The sequence below is a fragment of the Oncorhynchus mykiss genome, chromosome 8, assembly GCF_013265735.2.
Source record: "Oncorhynchus mykiss isolate Arlee chromosome 8, USDA_OmykA_1.1, whole genome shotgun sequence".
NCBI lineage: Eukaryota > Metazoa > Chordata > Actinopteri > Salmoniformes > Salmonidae > Oncorhynchus > Oncorhynchus mykiss.
In genome coordinates this window covers 68899922-68919094 of record NC_048572.1, presented here as the reverse complement: position 1 = coordinate 68919094, position 19173 = coordinate 68899922, and the positions used below count along the sequence as shown (strand labels likewise).

General features: G+C 43.2%; 2 protein-coding genes across 3 annotated transcripts in view; both read left to right on the top strand.

Moving 5' to 3' along the window:
- The window catches only part of LOC110530426 (solute carrier family 22 member 23), an 86266-nt gene extending 76166 nt beyond the window's left edge, over positions 1–10100 (top strand). The window contains exon 10 of the mRNA XM_021613484.2: positions 389–10100. Coding sequence (XP_021469159.2) covers positions 389–1979 — 1591 coding nt within the window. The 3' untranslated portion in view covers positions 1980–10100. The remainder of the gene's footprint in view (positions 1–388) is intronic.
- An 806-nt stretch (positions 10101–10906) lies between these two features.
- On the top strand, positions 10907–17376 carry LOC110530425 (tubulin beta chain). 2 transcript variants are annotated; one of them, XM_021613483.2, is made up of 5 exons: positions 10982–11094; positions 11593–11701; positions 11956–12069; positions 15209–15319; positions 15945–17376. In XM_021613483.2, exons 3-5 carry the CDS (start codon positions 12054–12056, stop codon positions 17036–17038), a joined length of 1221 nt encoding a protein of 406 aa, XP_021469158.1. In that variant the 5' UTR covers positions 10982–11094; positions 11593–11701; positions 11956–12053; the 3' UTR covers positions 17039–17376. The 2 variants fall into 2 exon arrangements, with proteins under 2 accessions (XP_021469157.1, XP_021469158.1); XM_021613482.2 differs by lacking the exon at positions 11956–12069 and having other exon boundaries at positions 10907–11094.
- Positions 17377–19173: the final 1797 nt, after the last annotated feature.

Sequence of the window (19173 nt, the reverse complement as noted above, 5' to 3'; positions counted from 1 at the left end):
GTAAGGAAATTAGTCTAGTAGGGGCTTGAATGTGCCATTGAATGTGAACATAGAGAACCTTGAAATTGAATAAATTCAGACAGTAACTAAGCAGATCGTTGCACTGGAAATAGCAGAGGTTGCAGGGCACACCCTTTCTAAAGAATGGATCAGATTTAAAGACAGTGGTGCGGTTTTGGAATCGGAAGTAGTCATGTGCTTCAGATATGGTGACTTCCTAGCTGACGTTCCATGTCTCACTTTGTAGGGGTGGTGGTCTGTATCGCCTCAAATCTATATGAGAGCTGCCTAGGAGAGTAGGGGGCAAGGGTGGGTGTGAGATTGGGTGTAGAGGTGTAGATTTCAGAAGTGATGGCTGACATGACGTTCCTTGTCTCTCTCTCCGTAGGGGTGGTGGTTTGGGCCTGGTACTAGCCAGCGCTGGCTTCGGCATGCTGACCGCCCCCATCATGGAGCTGCACAATCAGAAGGGCTACTTCCTCCACCACATCATCTTCGCCTGCTGCACCCTCATCTGCATCATCTGCATTCTCCTCCTCCCCGAGACGCGCTACCAGCCCCTGCCTGAGACCCTGGCTGATGGGGAGTGTTACACCCGCCAACCCCTGATGCCCCCCAAGAAGCCTGGCGAACAGCGCCTCCTCCTGGCCCAGTCGGAGAGCAGCAGGGACTACACCCGGGTCCACGACACACCACTGCACGAGGCGGCCGCCACCACCGTCTTCACCATGGACTCCACGGCATCCTCCGCTGTTGACCTCACGGCACCGTCGTTTATAGTTATTTTGCCGCCCCCCGCTACAGAGTTGACGTCATTCCAGCCTGAGCCTGATCCTGATACTGTGCCCCTGGTTAAGAAAGACCTCAATGGGAAATCCGTTACGCCCCCATCTGGTACTCCCATGGCGGCCCTAGATAAGGCAGACGTTGTACTGCCTAGTAAAGAGCACCTGTTATCTTCCACACCTAGAAATAGTGCCCTCACTCCCTCCAATTCCCTTCTGAAGTCTGAAGATTCTACTGATATACCCCTAATTGAGATTCTACTGATATACCCCTCAGCCCCCTCCCCTACTAAGGACGTTACCACTGCCACTGATACAGAAGACCTCCCTACCTCCATCTTGGTCAACACCATTCCCCCTGTTATTGAAACCCATCCTATCTCTTCATTGGACTCAACCACTCCACCAGTACTTGATTCATCCTCTACCTCCACATTGGACTCTACCCCTCCCCCTGTCATAAAAAGCACCCCTACATTGGACTCTACCATTCCCCCTGTCATAGAAACTCCTTGTACCTTGGGCTCTACCACTCACCCTGTAATTGTCCCTATCCCCCCTTCTCCAACACCCTCCCCTACTGTCATCAATGACATTGTTCCCCTTCCCCCCATGGTCGACTGTACCACTCCTATTGATTCTACTGACCCCATCACCACAGATTCGATCATTCCCATTCTAATAGACTCTGTAGATGACAATATCCCCCCTCCTCCTACCCATAATTCAGACTGTACCATTCCCCCTGTCACAGACTCTGTCCATACTCCAGAGTTGGACTCTTCATGTGTTAAGGATGTTGTTGTCTCTCCCTCTTCCCCTGTCGTAGCTCATTCCCCTGTTCATTACCCCACCCCCCTATCACCACCACTGCCACCCATTGACTCAGTTCATATCCCAACAACAGTGGACTCTTCCACTCCCCCTGTCATAGACACTGTTCACCCCCTCACTGTGGACTCTACCACTCTCCCCATCACAGACATTGTTCAACCCCTTACATTGGACTCTACAACTCTGCTTTTCATAGACTCACTTCTCCCCAACATAACAGACTCTGAGACCACAGAGGCGGCCCCTGCTTCCACAATAATGGACTGCACCATCTCCTCCCCAATAGACTCAGGTATCCTCCCCGTAATGGATTGTGCCATCTCAGAAAACAGCGCTGTCAATGGGGTGGTGTCTTCATGATCCAAGGCTCCACCTGTGGAACAAGGAGGTGGGCCCCTCCCTCATGGAGGAAGAAGCCCTAGACACCCATGTCACATGACGGGGGTCACTAACTGGTCTGTCAGGCCTCAGACATTTCAGCTGCTCTGTCGGGAGACTGCAAGTGACAAACAGGAGGGTAACAGCTTGAGCTTGGGCCAAGTTTTTTTGTGTCATACATCTTACTGGGAACAGCCAGAGAACAGGACAGGGTTGTGGTGACAGTGATGAGTGGTTAGGGACAGTTCAAAATTTACTGGGAGGGTAATGCGTTTTTTCCCCTAGGTTTACATTCACCCTATTTGCAGGTTTTACTATATGATTTATTCCATCATCTGCTTGCATGCACCTCCCCTATATCAAGATGTTTTGGAGGTTCCATTATGCACTGCACTTCTCCACATACTAACTATACCACAGGCTAATATAGTCTACCAGTCTAACTGTCTATCCTGCCCTCTATCCACCTTTCATAGTGACAATAGTGGTAGGTGGATAGTTTGTCCAGATCTGCAATAACTAGCGATCATACCACACATAATATCATTCAAAGCTGCACCAATATAAGTGTAGAGACCAGGTGCATCATTGCGCATGAAAGAACAGTGAAGACATGAGATATGCTGCTCAAAAATCTCCCCTATACTGTAAATCTTGTTTTAGGGACTGTACAATTATTCTACCTAGACTAGCCTAGAACACATTATTGCTTTCAAGTCAGTACATTTTACTCTAGGCTGTGAACTGCAGTGAAAATGTCATTTGAATAATATTTCATTCCATTCATTCCATTTGGCTCAATTGTTGGTCTGCTCTAGAACAAGGGTCTCCAACAGGTCCAGTAGATCGCATCCCACCTATGAGTAGCTCGCAGCCCACCTATGAGTAGCTCGCAACCCACCTATGAGTACCTCTCAGCCCACCTATGAGTAGCTCGCAACCCACCTATGAGTAGCTCGCAGCCCACCTATGAGTAGCTCGCAGCTCACTTATGAGTAGCTCGCAACCCACCTATGAGTAGCTCGCAGCCCACCTATGAGTAGCTCGCAACCCACCTATGAGTAGCTCGCAGCCCACCTAAGAGTAGCTCGCAGCCCACCTATGAGTAGCTCGCAACCCACCTATGAGTACCTCTCAGCCCACCTATGAGTAGCTCGCAACCCACCTATGAGTAGCTCGCAGCCCACCTATGAGTAGCTCGCAGCTCACTTATGAGTAGCTTGCAACCCACCTATGAGTAGCTCGCAGCCCACCTATGAGTAGCTCGCAGCTCACCTATGAGTAGCTCGCAGCCCACCTATGAGTAGCTCGCAACCCACCTATGAGTAGCTCGCAGCCCACCTATGAGTAGCTCGCAGCCCACCTATGAGTAGCTCGCAACCCACCTATGAGTACCTCTCAGCCCACCTATGAGTAGCTCGCAACCCACCTATGAGTAGCTCGCAGCCCACCTGTGAGTAGCTCGCAGCTCACTTATGAGTAGCTCGCAACCCACCTATGAGTAGCTCGCAGCCCACCTATGAGTAGCTCGCAGCTCACCTATGAGTAGCTCGCAGCCCACCTATGAGTAGCTCGCAACCCACCTATGAGTAGCTCGCAGCCCACCTATGAGTAGCTTGCAGCCCACCTATGAGTAGCTCGCAACCCACCTATGAGTAGCTCGCCAAATAATTCTGAAAGTACATGCAATATTCACATGGCCCAGTGCAAACTGTCATAAACAAATCTCTCAAGTATCAGACACCGCAGCTTCCCAGCTACTATCTAATAAATGCAACGTTGGCATTATCCCACCCCTGGTTAGCCACTAAAGGCCTTAAAAGCCAAACGTAAAACAATATCTGCCAATTAATTTTCCAGCAATATTGCCCTGGTCTGTCTGTGTGATGCACGCGTTTGTCTATCACTTCATGTGGAGCCAGTTGATGTGATAACTGTCTTGTGGGTTTCCCCAAAGCCTTCGCAATCAAATGTTGACTGCAAAGTCATGAGTAAGTATATCATTTGTGTCTAAACTGAACAAAAATATAAATGCAACATGCAACCATTTCAAAGATTTGACTGAGTTTACAGTTCATATAAGAAAATCAGTCAATTTAAACAAATTGATTAGGCCCTAATCTATGGATTTCACATGAATGGGAATACATATATGCATCTGTTGGTCACAGATAAAAAATAAAAAAATAATTAAAGTAGGGGCGTGTATCAGAGAACTAGTCATTATCTGGTGTGACCACCATTTACCTCACACAGCGCGACATCTCCTTCACATAGAGTTGATCAGGCTGTTGATTGTGGCCTGTGGAATGTTGTCCCACTCCTCTTCAATGATTGTGCAAGGTTACTGGATATTGCCGGGAACTGTAACACGCTGTCGTACGCTTCAATCCAGAGAATCCCAAACATGCTCAGTGAGTGACATGTCTGGTGAGTAGCCAGGCCATGGAAGAACTGGGACAGGAACTTCCAGGAATTGTGCACAGATCCTTGCGACACGGGCCATGCATTATCATGCTGAAACATGAGGTGATGGTGGCGGATGAATGGCACCACAATGGGCCTCAGGATCTCGTCACGGTATCTCTGTGCATTCAAATTGCCATTGATAAAATGCAATTGTATTTGTTATCCGTAGCTTATGCCTGCCCATACCATAACCCACCTCCACCATGGGGCACTCAGTTGTAAGGCCTCTTGGACGTACAGCCAAATTCTCTAATATGATGTTGGAAGTGGCTTATGGTAGAGAAATTAACATTCAATTGTCTGGTAACAGGTCTGGTGGAAATTCCTGCGGTCAGTATGCCCATTGCTCGTTCCCTCAAAACTTGAGACATCTGTGGCATTGTGTTGTGTGACAAAGCTGCACATTTTAGAGTGGCCTTTTATTATCCCCAGCACAAGGTGCACCTGTGTAATGATCTTTCTGTTTAATCAGCTCCTTGATATGCCACACCTGTCAGGTCGATAGATTATCTTTGCAAATGAGAAATGCCCACTTACAGGGAAGTAAACAAATTTGTGCATAACATTTTAGAGAAATAAGCTTTTTTTGTATGGAAAATGTCTGGGATCTTTTATTTCAGCTCATGAAACATGGAAACAACATGTTTTGCGTTCATAAACTTCATAAACTTTGCCATGAAATAAGTAGCAGCAGTACAGAACCATCGCTAGACCGGCACATTAGACGGCACATTCCTCACTTGTGGAATTAAAGGGCCAGATGTGGAACTAAAGGGGAATTACACTCAAAGATCAATTTATTTGTTTTTTCCAGACCTAAAAAAAATATGTATTCTGATGTGATTTTAAGCATTGACATGGACTCAGAACATCCAATTGTGTTGTTTCTTAATGAACTATTATTGTAATTTTGAGTTTTAAATTGTTTTAATCTAAACCCACAATTTATTTTTTTACTGAGAACTTAATTTGGGAAAATATTCAATTAATTTTTTTAAATTAAAATTATTTTACAAGGGCCCCCTTTTTAGAGTTGTTCATTAACCATTATTTTTTTACCAGTTATATTCACAGAAAAAAATTATCTTGTACACTAAGGACCTGGCGATGAATTGCAGGGGAGAGGAGAAAAGGAAGAATGTGCCTATTTGAAAGCTTGAAAAAATGTGTAACTCGAGACGCATTACATTTTTAAGCTTTTCATGCTAGAAAAGGTTGGAGACCCCTGGTCTAGAAATACACAGTAGCAGGCCATTCTGGCATTATTTTATGTTCTGATACTGAGATGCGCTGTCTGTTACGGATCCTCATTCTCCTAAGTTGTGCTATAATAATGTGGCCACATATGCTCCCAACAGGCCCAGTTGTTCAGGAAAGTGTCATGCGTGCTCTGCCTCCGAGCAGCTATTCCTCGCGCACCTAGAACCTAACACTTCAATATAGCCTAAATATGTGTAATTTAACTTTTGGATGACCTTTTACGTGTGGCATAAACACAACCAGTCACAATATTTGAATTGGCTACTTCAAAAGACTCCTGTAGGCTACATGCGTACATTTGTCCAACATTTTATTCAGGCATTCAAACTGTCCAGATTGTGGTGTTGAAAACGCAAACCATGATGTTGAAGCAGCCGAAGTCCGTATAATTTGCTTATTGGTTGTTGTCCATTGGCACAGAGACCTGTTGGTGGAAAATTTGTTGCATATATTTTATATAATTATAAACCGGGTGGTTGGAGCCCTGAATGCTGATTGGCTGAAAGTCATGGTATATCAGACTGTATACCATGGGTATGACAAGAAAAAATATTTGTACTGTTCTAATTACGCTGGTAACCAGTTTATAATAGCAATAAGGCACCACAGGGTTTGTGGTATATGACCAATATATCGTGGCTAATGGCTGTATTGAGGCATTCCGCATTGCGTTGTGCATAAGATTAGCCCTTAGCCGTGGTATTTTGGCCATATACCACACCCCCTCGAGCATTATTGCTTAAATATGGCATCAACATTTAGAAAATCTGATTTCCACCTAGCTGATCATTGTCTGTAGCTTGCTCTGATTGTGGTGTAGGTCTAATGAAACAGGCCGGGAGCATTAGCTCTGTCCATGGTGGTCGGCGAACTCTCAACCTTCTGGCCCGTAGCCCTACGTTGCATCGACTGTGCCACAAAAGCAGGATGAAGTGGAAAAGTCACATTTATAGACACAGGGTCACTATAGTTATTGTTATTTGTGGTCACAAACATTATTTAGAGTTAATTCTATGAGGGGGGACGGTGTGCAATTATTTTTTACAATACAAGGGGAGTGTTGTGTGAAAATATCTTTTACTTTGAGGATGGGGGGTGCCATTTTTTTAGTACACCTCGAAAATGTTGAACTGTCCCTTACTCAGCCACAGTCTGAAACTGTCAGTAATTATGAAGTCGTCAGCGTGTGACTTTGTTGTTGTTGGGAGAATCCTGAATGTCATTTTAGACTGAGAGACTACCAGCCAAAACTCCATTTAGAATCCTTTATCCCAAAGGTTAGTTGGAGATTCCATAAATACCACAAAAAAAACATTTGACTGTACATTTGCCTCAACTGCAGACTTAGATGTATGTCCAATGTGTTTGATGATGTACATTTGCCTTATCATGTAGAAAAAAATACTTCAAGAATACAAAGCAGAATTTTGAATGTCAACAGTGCCAGATTTCTCCTAATTGTTCTTGTTGTCGCTGAAATTAGTACTCAGAAACCAATTGGAATCTGTGTAGGGAAAAGAGCAATTTGCCAAACATGAAAAACCAAAAGTAAATTTTGCTGCCCGAATGAACTGCCAATCGAAGGGCAATAAAGACAAGTATTGGAGGTATTTTGATGTATTAGACAATGAGTTAAAATCACAAGTGAAACATCTCAAGACTCCAGTCCTTGTAATACAGGCATGTGTGTATGAAAGGTTAGAGAGAAGGAGAGAATGACTTGAACTGAAGAGGCATGCTCCAAAGTTAAAAAGACAATAGACTGTTTATGTCTGAAATGACAGTAGAAAAGGAGAGCTTTACCGGTGATGTGGTTTAAGTGAGTGGTCAGTTGGTCCTGTAGGGCTATGTTGTGATTATTGACGGTGTGGTCCTGAAAGTGAAACATTTATTTTTATTTTTTTTTACTATTTCCCTGTTTCATGGGACTGAAGCGTCATCTTTTTATTTTTCCACTCTTTTCATAAATGAAATGAATTGTACTGTATGCAATGGATCTTGTAAACGTGATATTGTAGATAAAATTGCATACTTAATGTTGTTGTGCTACTGATGTTGAGCTTGATTGCAAAAATAAGAACAAAGATTTCCACTATAATCTCAAGGGGCGTGTCCTTAGTGTATACAGCTAGCCGGCACTGTCACCATTATTTGTGTGAATGTAAGTGGCACTTTATCCTTTGCTATGGGGACAGAGCATGTAAACAAAAATGTGAACTTTTCCACAAAACAAAGAAGTGATGTTAAAATGTTACCTAAAAAGGAACAAGAGCCATCGCTCTGAAATGGACACATGAATGACAAAAGTATTTTGTCAAATATATCTGTCATTGCCACCATCTTGTGTGTATTGTGTATGTGTCATTTGCATATTTGTTGTAGTAAAAATATTTTTTGTGTATTGCCTAGAAAAATATACTTGAAAATATTTTCATTTCACCAAAGTATGCAAAAATTATATTTTTGTGATATTGACTAAAATTCTGCTACATTTTGAAATGTAGGCTTACCCCTCTCTGTTTTTGTTGGATTTGTAATTCAAAATATTAACAATCATTAACATTAAGTACTTATTTCATTGTAATCAATACAGACATGATAGAGAAATGCTGTGATCTCTTGACTGTAAAAAACAACAAACATCTTTGATTATTTTTATTAAAATTGTGATGAGGAGCTTTCTTCTTCTTTTTAAAACCCAAATGGCTAGTGTCAACATCATGCTTTACCAACATCTATTATTGACTGACTGTTGACAATAGTACATACCCGACAAACAAAATGGTGGCTATCAGTTCACTAATAAGGCTACTACATCCAATTGTGCAGAGATCTGTGTCAATTGGCCACTGTTTACAAATACAACATCACTCATTTATTGTAAAGCTTCTTTTCAAATCTCATTGATTGATGTCAAATGCCATGGAGTCCACATTCTTATATAGTGTGTTTATTACTATGTATTTAACCAGGAAAATACAATGGCTTTGGAGGTGTCCAAAGTGTTGTGTATGATGCAATAGCAGCCAAAATGATCACTCTACTGTACACTAATCATACAGTAGTCATCACAACACATACTGTCATATATTTCTATGGATGTAAAAAATAACTATGATAATACTAAACGTGTAACAACATACTTTATGTTCATTCTCTGGTTATTTCCTGGTAAGTAAGCATGCTGTTAAAGAAGATATTATTTTCTTGTGAGATTAATTCCTAATATAACCCTGTTCACAAGACTCAAGCATGATGCAGAAAGGATATGTGAAACAAGTTAAACTTCAGTACACCCCTATATGGGCCTACTCACTTCTTTAATCTCCAATACACCCTAGGCCTCAAAGCACAATGTATCCTGGTGCACAATGTATCTTGCCAACTCAAGAGTAGTTAACTCAGGAGTAAAGTCTCCCCTAGTTACAGATCTAGGACCAGCTTCCCCTCCCCTGATCCTAAACTTAACCATTGATTGGGAAGCTGCTAAACTGACCCAAGATCAGTGTCTAGGGGCAACTTCACCCCAGTCCGATTAGCTTGTTTGGCTAGCAGTGATGTGAGGAGGCTGTTGTTGTGAACAGTCTGTCTGAGCACTCTTATCACTTCAATAACAGACTCAACATGTTGTATATGTACAATACAATACACTTACTTTACTGTACATTCTGTCACTGTACTGTCTATTCACACTGGAACAACAAAATAGCTCAATCTTACAGATGTTAAAGAGGATATTGTCTGCAGCTGTACAGTAGTTCTCACCGCCCATTTCCTGAAATGCAACCTCACCATCTCATTGGTTCGCTGAGACACACATGCACTGACACACACAGGAACAAATGGTGTAACCTCACATGTAAAATTCGATTTTTAATTTGCATTCTGGTCATTTAGCAGATTCTCTTATCTTCAAATGTCACAATACAACACATTGCAACCTTACATTACAGTCTCAGATGTCATATGTAATAGCAAAGTCAGCACCAGGCGCTAGTGTATGGTAAGAGTTGGGTGATGGCTTGGAGAGTGGCTATAGTTAAACAGAAAAAGTAGATAGACCATAGAATACATTCAGGTAAAGATGATTTTCTCTAGGTTCATAGGTTGTTCATAGGTTGTGCCATCATACAGTGGTTTGGAAAGGGTTTTCAACTGATCAAATCTTCACTCATCCTACATGCAACCAAACATCTATATTGGTGAAATGAAAAAGAACCCTAATATGGCACAGAGTTTCTGTTGGTGCAAGATTTGAAAGAAAGAATGTAAAAATGACAGACTACTAGTTACATTTTTATTTGGGGATTTTGAATAATGCACTTGTATATAAGCCACGTGACGTTGTAATAAACTTCACTATTTATTGATGAATGGTGTATTCCTGGGTCTTTGTTGAGTTCATTGTTCTTCAGACTATTTTCAAGACACCTCTTGATACTGAATCTTGAGGTGTTTGAGTTGTCCCTTGTTTTACCAGTTGATGTTCTCTCTATCCCAAGATCATGCCATGGGTATAAAGTGTGTTGATGCTATATGTTGAGGATCAGTTTTCAATATGTCACTTGCTTATTGAATGTGCTAGACAGTCATTCCATAAATGTGGTTTAGTATTTAGTATTTTTATTGATCTTTAAATTATAAGACCATTCTACTCAACCAACTATTAACCCACTGATGCTGCCAATATATTTCTCTGCTTGGAAAACTCTGATTTTAACCACTTCCTGTTGTATAATGTCATACAATACCTCAATACCCTGTAAACATGCTCCTAGGGGTAAACTACTCCCCGCTCTACTAAACAAGTGATCAATAAAAACGAATATGTCTGTCTTGAGAATGGCATTGACAACATTGTGGATGATGTAGTTGCAGAGCTCCAAACTGACATCTATTGGACATAATGTACACTGAAACGGATGCAGGAAGGCAAACTAGAAGGTGGGCACGATGCCTAGCTTACATTGAACAGGGGGATATTTATGAACTATCAAGTTGCATTTCCTTAACTTGGCAAATAATAACAATGCGCCATGTTTTAGATGAAAAGTGATGCAGCAGCATCCTCAACCAGTCCACTGGCCCACTGCATCAAACGTTGCCCGCTGATAGGCTGGTGCGCGAGATTGGGATGCAGCGCCGGTGTGACGTCAGCATCAACATGATGACTCTCCCTGAGCTCATCACTCGCCCCAGTAATGTAAAAACTGCTGAGAGGCGACACATGCAAGGGTAGCAAAGAGGTTGAGGACATCGGTGTTAGCTGAGACAAAAGGCTGCTGTCTGCTTGCACCCACAAGGCATCATCATGAGGGAGATTGTTCATATCCAGGCCGGGCAATGTGGAAACCAGATTGGTGCCAAAGTAGGTGGCATGTTTATATTTGTATACTGACGCAGTGGTTGTTATAGAGCAATAACTATTTTGTTAGGTGTTTGAAATGTTGAGACCTGCATGCTTTTTTCGCCCATGTAACTAAAAAATAGGCCTATGTCGCACTTCATTTTCCAAGACATCAAATTCCCAAATACCCATCCAATATTTTGGTATAATATTTTTGGCCTAATGTGTTATGGAAATTAGTATTTAATTTATTTAGAAATATTACATGCTATTCGATTGATATGGGTGTGGTCCTATGGACTTGGGCTAGGAGGCAAAGTGTCTGCAGTGGTGTCGCGCATCTGGGCCTATGAGTCATGGTATCACCATGCGCAATAGGGATAGGGCTACGCACGAAGACCGTTCGGTATTTTTCAATGCGTCTTGAACAGGTCATAGCCAGAGCACAGAAAATATTTATCTCTTAGTTCAAACCTTTAAACATCAGTTGCAGTACCTACATCTCTGTCCCATTCACAGTTCTGGGAGGTCATAAGTGACGAACACGGCATCGACCCCACCGGAAGTTACCAAGGTGACAGTGACCTGCAGCTGGAGAGGATAAACGTGTACTACAATGAAGCATCGGGTATATATGCATATATTTGTCTAGACTGTGCATGAAGTAATCTCTGCATGCATCTGAACATGTGTTTAAATAAAATAATAAACCATAAGCACACTGTAATATCACTTGGCTTTCCCCCAAATTAAAACAAAAGTAAATCAATATTCCCTGGTGATAAAAACTGCAGACCTCATTGGATTTGCAAAGCCATGCTCTGTAGGGCTAATCCAAACTGAGTATGTGACATTGTAACCATAATATCTGTCTGGGTGCAGTGGGCCCTGTGGCAGGGCAGGGGAAATGAGGACAGCAGAAGGTACCTGCCAATCTCTCTCCCTCCCTCCCTCCATCCCTCTCTGGCAGGGCAGGGGAAATGAGGACAGCAGCAGGTACCTGCCAATCTCCCTCCCTCCCTCCCTCCCTCCCTCCCTCCCTCCCTCCCTCCCTCCCTCCCTCCCTCCCTCGTTATTTCTCTCTCTCCCTCTATCCTCTCTCCCTCTATCTCACTATATTACATTCAATGGAATTTATTGGCATGGGAAACATATGTTAGCATTGCCAAAGCAAGTGACAAAGATAATAAACAAAAGTGAAATAAACAATCAAACAGCAAACTCTATATCTGTCTCTACATCGGGGGTCAAGTATACATCTGCAGTCTCTGTAAAACCGACACAACCCTAATGTTTGTCTGCTGTCTGTGTGTTGGTCTGATATTTCTTAGCCAGGGATTTGAAGGTAATTGCCATGCAGCATCCCCTCCTTTTTGTCTCCGGCTCTTTGCCATACTGAGCAGTCAGTCTTCTTTGCCAAACCAACCAGGCTGCAGAACCTAGGTCCTATGAGGCCAACATGTCCTGTGGTTAGCTCTGATCATATTCCCAGTGTGTGCAAATGCTAAGCATTATTGATCCCTCTTATTTCACAGTTGTCAGGCGTAAATTGAGCTTGCATGTGTGTGAGCAACTCTGCCATCCATTATTGTACATGCATTGTGCATTCGTCGATAAAAAGTTTCCTAAAATAACAAGGCACTAATTCATAGAGAGATGTGTGTAGCAGCACGTTAACCCTCATACTACCAACATATTTTAGATACATGGATTACCAACTAGGGTCATTGTCCCCAAGAGTAATCTATTGGAAAAAGCAACCTTCATAGAAAATGTAAAATGAATTCTAATCAAAATATAATTAGACATGTAAATAATGTTATCTGAAATAAAATTAAAATAACTAAACAGACGGTTATATTTGCAAAATTACAGTTAATTTGCATATTCTGGAAAACAAAAATAGAAAATTTTCCCATAAATAATGTGCAGCTTTTTTCCAAACTACAAAGTACTAAAAAGCAGATTGACCATCATTTGATTGTAGTATCTTTTAGTTTTTAGACTTTTGGTACTAAATACAAATTTTGTCAAATTTATGTGGCAAAAAACGACTGCCATTTAAAGGGCAGTACAACAACATTTAAATATACTTAATTGTATTCACAAAAAGTTATTAATCTATTGATCCTGAGTGACAATGACCAAAAATATGGCTTAGTTTTCTTTATTTACTTACCCCACAGCCAGAATTAGCATTGCTGCTAGTGAAACAATGGGAGTGGCAGGGCCTATTTTTATTTTTTTACCTTTATGGCAGGATGCTTACAAATCCTCAAAGTCACTTCAAACCAATGTTATAGCAACCCAAATACCACATAAAGTTGCACATACAGTACCAGTCAAAGTTTAGACACACCTACTCATTCAAGGGTTTTTCTTTATTTCAACTATTTTCTACATAGTCAAATAATAGTGAAGACATCAAAACTATGAAATAACACATATGGAATCATGTAGTAACCAAAAAAGTGTTCAACAAATCTAAATATATTTTATATTTGAGATTCTTCAAAGTAGCCACCCTTTGCCTTGATGACAGCTTTGCACACTCTTGGCATTCTCTCAAAGAGATTTATGAGGAATGATTTTCTGACAGTCTTGAAGAAGTTTGCTGAGAACTTGTTGTTTCATGCACGTCTTCTTGAAAATGACCGGACCAAGGTGCAGCGTGGTGAGCGTACATTTTCCTTTATTTTTAAATGTTGCCAACAAAACAATAAACAACAAAAACTAATGTGAAGCTCTGTAAGGTTATACATGCACAAACGGAGACAACTACCCACAAATACAAAAGGAAAAAAGGCTGCCTAAGTATGATTCCCAATCAGAGACAACGATAGACAGCTGTCTCTGATTGAGAAACATGCCTGGCCAAAACATAGAAACAGAAAACATAGAAATAAAGAAACTAGACTGCCCACCCTAGTCACACCCTGGCCTACCCAAAATAGAGAATAAAAGCCTCTCTATTGTTGCTTGAAACGACAGATTTTTTATGGAATATCTACATAGGCGTACAGAGGCCCATTATCAAGCAACCATCACTCCTGTGTTCCAGTGGCATGTTGTGTTAGCTAATCCATTTTAAAAGGCTAATTGATAATTAGAAAACCCGTTTGCAATTATGTTAGCACAGCTGAAAACTGTTGTGCTAATTAAAGAAGCAGTAAAACTGGCCTTCTTTAGACTAGCTGAGTATCTGGAGCATCAGCATTTGTGGGTTCGATTACAAGCTAAAAAACTCATCAGTCTATTCTTGTTCTGAGAAATGAAGGCTTTTCCATGCGAGAAATTGCCAAGAAACTGAAGATCTTGTACAACGCTGTGTACTACTCCCTTCACAGAACAGCGCAAACTGGCTCTAACCAGACTAGAAAGAGGAGTGGGAGGCCCCGGTGCACAACTGCAAGAGGAAATGGAAATGTACATTAGAGTGTCTAGTTTGAGAACCAGACACCTCACAAGTCCTCAACTGGTAGCTTCATTAAATAGTACCCGCATATCACCAGCCTCAAAAGTCAACAGTGAAGACGTGACTCCGGGATGCTGGCCACTCTAATGTACTTGTTCTCTTGCTCAGTTGTGCACCGGGGCCTCCCACTCCTCTTTCTATTCTGGTCTGGGAGATGCCATCTTGTTCTGAATCAATTCTGCACAGCACATTTTATTCCCCCTCCCTACTTTGGACTTGAGCTAGGAAGTTCTCTGTGCTGCAGTCTGCAAATGAGGCTAAGTGAGAGAGTGAGACAGAGAGAGAGTGAGAGAGAGAAAGAGAATCAGAGGCAGTCTGTGCTTTGCTCTGTTTAGTAAGCTTTGTAGGAGAGCATGATCAGGGGATGCCTAGTATTTGCCCTCTGTTTCCTTTGTAGATAATGGCAAACCGTTTGTATAAACACACAGTCTCTATTTCCATAGTCCCAAATGCAAGTGGGGAGCAAGATATTTCCTCAGAACATTTTGGGTAAATTTTCTCAGAATCAATGTTTACCGTGTAAGTTGTGCCCTCTGATGTGGCTTCACCATGCTATCTCACCCAGGGTAGTAAACGGTTTGGAGTAAACTGTTTCCGTTGTGCAACGAAATCTGACTAATGAATACACCCTTGATGTCCCTGCCTCTCCTCCCCCCACAGGTAACAAGTTTGTCCCCCGGGCCATCCTGGTGGATCTGGAGCCAGGCACCATGGATTCTGTACGCTCCGGGCCCTTCGGCCAGCTCTTCAGACCAGACAACTTTGTCTTTGGTGAGTAGTGGTTATCATCTAGCCGAATTCCATATCTTTTTGTGCTATCTTGCCTAGCCTGGTCCCAGATCTGTCTGTGCTGTCTTGCCCAATTGGTCATCATCATGTCCTCATCAGCTCTTCCATCTTTGACCCAAAGCATGTAATGTCTGTGACAGCATTCACTGTCATATCCTTTGAAGCGAAGCTTAGTTTACCTTTCACATAGATGTACAGTGTGTTCTCTGTGCAACGTTTCTGCAGTTATGTCAGGCAGAGACAGCCAGAATGGTGACTCAGCAGAATGCAGTCCAGACTGCTACTGCTGCAGTGCTCATCAGGATGGGGATATTGAGCTAAAAAAAATCCACCCCAGGACACCTTACCTATAATACTGAAAAAAGTATAGTAGGCTTACATTCACATCAGTACAGTTAGATTAAAACACTACTTTTATTAGATACAAATTATTCAATGTTGTTTCAATGGAATGGAATTTCTCTTTCACTGGAAATGAATAAATAATGTACGCAATGCATATGCCTGTTACTGGTGACTTGCTTTTCATTCTCCTAGATGTATGGCTAGATGTTTACTAGTACAAAGATGCTATGTCTCTAACCCAGGTTTTTCATGGGTCTTTCAGGTCAGAGTGGAGCTGGTAACAACTGGGCTAAAGGCCACTACACAGAGGGAGCAGAGCTGGTAGACTCTGTCCTGGATGTAGTCAGGAAGGAGTCTGAGAACTGTGACTGCCTCCAGGGCTTCCAGCTCACCCACTCCCTGGGAGGGGGCACCGGCTCTGGCATGGGCACCCTGCTCATCAGCAAGATCCGCGAGGAGTACCCTGACCGCATCATGAACACCTTCAGTGTCATGCCCTCACCCAAGGTGTCCGACACGGTGGTGGAGCCCTACAACGCCACCCTGTCAGTCCACCAGCTGGTGGAGAACACTGATGAGACCTTCAGCATCGACAACGAGGCTCTCTATGACATCTGCTTTCGAACCCTCAAACTCACCACACCCACCTACGGAGACCTCAACCACTTGGTGTCGGCCACCATGAGCGGGGTCACCACCTGCTTGCGCTTCCCCGGTCAGCTCAATGCCGACCTCCGCAAACTAGCCGTCAACATGGTGCCCTTCCCCCGCCTCCACTTCTTCATGCCCGGCTTTGCCCCTCTGACCAGCAGGGGGAGCCAGCAGTACCGTGCTCTCTCCGTGCCCGAACTGACCCAGCAGATGTTTGACGCCAAAAACATGATGGCCGCCTGCGACCCTCGCCACGGCCGCTACCTCACTGTTGCCGCCATCTTCCGCGGGCGCATGTCCATGAAGGAGGTAGACGAGCAGATGTTGAGCGTGCAGAACAAGAACAGCAGCTACTTCGTAGAGTGGATCCCCAACAACGTGAAGACGGCCGTCTGCGACATCCCGCCCCGTGGCCTTAAGATGTCCGCCACCTTCATCGGGAACAGCACGGCCATCCAGGAGCTGTTTAGAAGGATCTCTGAGCAGTTCACTGCCATGTTCCGCCGTAAGGCCTTCCTTCACTGGTACACCGGAGAGGGTATGGATGAGATGGAGTTCACTGAGGCTGAGAGCAACATGAATGATCTGGTGTCTGAGTACCAGCAGTACCAGGACGCCACTGCTGACGAAGTGGGCGAGTACGAGGAAGACGAGTTGGAGGATGCGGATCAGGATGTCCAGCAGCATCATGATGTCCGCCACTGAAGGATGCCAGGTAGAAGCAGCACAGCAGTCTGTATGTTATATCCACCTGTCACTTTAAATGATCAATAGGTATGGAAGGATAGAGGCGCAGAATGAGTTATTGTAGCTGTTTAGCCTAAAGACTACTACTATTGCATTTCATTGTTCTTCAAATATGTCTCGAAGACCATAAGTGTAACATAACAATTATGTGAGTATTATAAATGTCATTGGTTTTCCAATTCATGCTGTGTCAATGTCAATAAAAACAACATCGTTACACTATCGAAACCGAGTTTTGTAACACTTACCTCAGAATGCATTTTCTGTCGCAAAATAAAATGGTCCTGTCCTATGAATATCACTCTCGTTAGCCTTCTTTTCATGGGGATGCTCATTGTATTCAGCAGATGAGATACAATGAACAATCCAGACTTTTCATGAGGTAATGAAGATAGATAGATACGATAAGATAAATATATGTTTTCTGGTTTTTATACAAGGTAAGCATGAAATGTGAGTCATCTTGACTATTGGTTTGTTTTCGCTGTCTGTCTGGGACAGGAGGCACTTTCTTTGATTGAAAGACCAAGATTATTTTTTATTCCTCTTCATCATGATCTGTCAGATAGTAAATCTGATTTAGGGCTGGCCAGACATGGTGACTATCCGATCATCGGGTTTAATGTGTGGGGACGTCCAATGGCAGAATATTTTGCTAATAATGCAAATCTTTGAAAATGTAAACCTAATAGGATCTTTACATATTGGTTCATCACCATATTACACACCTTTATTCCACCTGCTCAATTTGCTTGATATCGTTTACATAAAGGTCCTCTGGCAAGGCTCAAGAGTTTCCGCTTTGTTAGAGGTACAGAAAAATGTACTCAGACTATAAGTGCCGGAACCCCAGTGTTGATTATGCACATTACTACCTTTTGCCTCTTACCATCAGTCTCCTGTCTTTTACATCAGACCATAGGAGTAATACTGTATGCGTCACTTGTCTGTCATATTAGCTTTGAATAGAACATCTGAGATCAGGTCACCTATCTGGCACATTATGTGAGGTCTTGTCATGCCCTGACCATAGAAAGTCCTTATTTTCTATGGTAGAGTAGGTCAGGGTGTGACTAAGGGTTTAGTCTAGTTTATATTTTCTATGTGGGTTTCTAGTTAGTTTTTTCTATGTTGGTGTTTTGGTATGATTCCCAATTAGAGGCAGCTGGCTATCGTTGTCTCTTTGGGGATCATACTTAAGTAGCATTTTTTTACACCTGTGTGTTATGGGATATTGCTTTGAGTTAGTGCACGTAGCATTCTCTGTAGTCACGGTTTGTTATTAGTTTATTGTTTATTTGTTTTAGCCTTTACTAAGTTTCACTTTCTTTAATCAATTATGTGGAACTCAACATACGCTGCACCATGGTCCGTCTATACAAACGAACGTGACAGAATATTCCATCAACAAAGGAACAAGCAGCGTGCCCAGGAGGAGGAAGTATCCTGGACTTGGGAAGAGATTCTGGATGGGAAGGGATCCTGGATTTGGGATGAAATCCTGGCAGGACAGGATCGCCTACCATGGCAGGAGACGCAAGGAGAGAAGGGAGAACAGTGACGACGCCAGGGTTCGCGGCCACGACGCAAGCCCAAGAAGCAGCCTCAATTTTTTTGGGGGGGGGTACACACTTGGTGTTCGGTTGAGGGGTGAGTCAGAGACCGTTGAGGAGTTATTGGATAAATTGGAGGAGAGTGAACGGAGGGGAGAGTTAGAGACCTTCGAGGAGTTGTTGGATAAATTGGAGGAGAGTGAAGCGAGAGAGCTGTTGGTTTGGCGTAGTATGCACGACATTCGCCCTAGTTCCGGTACAATTGATGCCGGCTATACGCACCAGGTCTCCAGTGCGCCTTCACAGCCCAGTACGTCCTGTGCCAGCTCCTCGCACTTACCGGGCGAGGTGTGTCATCGAACCGGTACCATTGATGCCAGCTATACGCACCAGCTCTCCAGTACGTCTCCACAGCCCGGTACGTCCTGTGCCTGCTCCTCGCACTCTCCCTCAAGTGCGTGTCCCCAGTCCGGTACGTCCTGTGCCTGCTCCTCGCACTCTCCCTCAAGTGCGCCTTCCCAGTCCGGTACGTCCTGTGCC

Excerpts from the sequence above, each read along its gene's own strand:
- LOC110530425 (XM_021613482.2), top strand. The coding sequence starts at position 11,038 with ATGAGGGAGATTGTTCATATCCAGGCCGGGCAATGTGGAAACCAGATT. Across the intron at positions 11,095-11,592 it reads GAAACCAGATTGGTGCCAAA|TTCTGGGAGGTCATAAGTGA; the intron begins GTAGGTGGCATG and ends TCCCATTCACAG. Across the intron at positions 11,702-15,208 it reads GTACTACAATGAAGCATCGG|GTAACAAGTTTGTCCCCCGG; the intron begins GTATATATGCAT and ends CTCCCCCCACAG.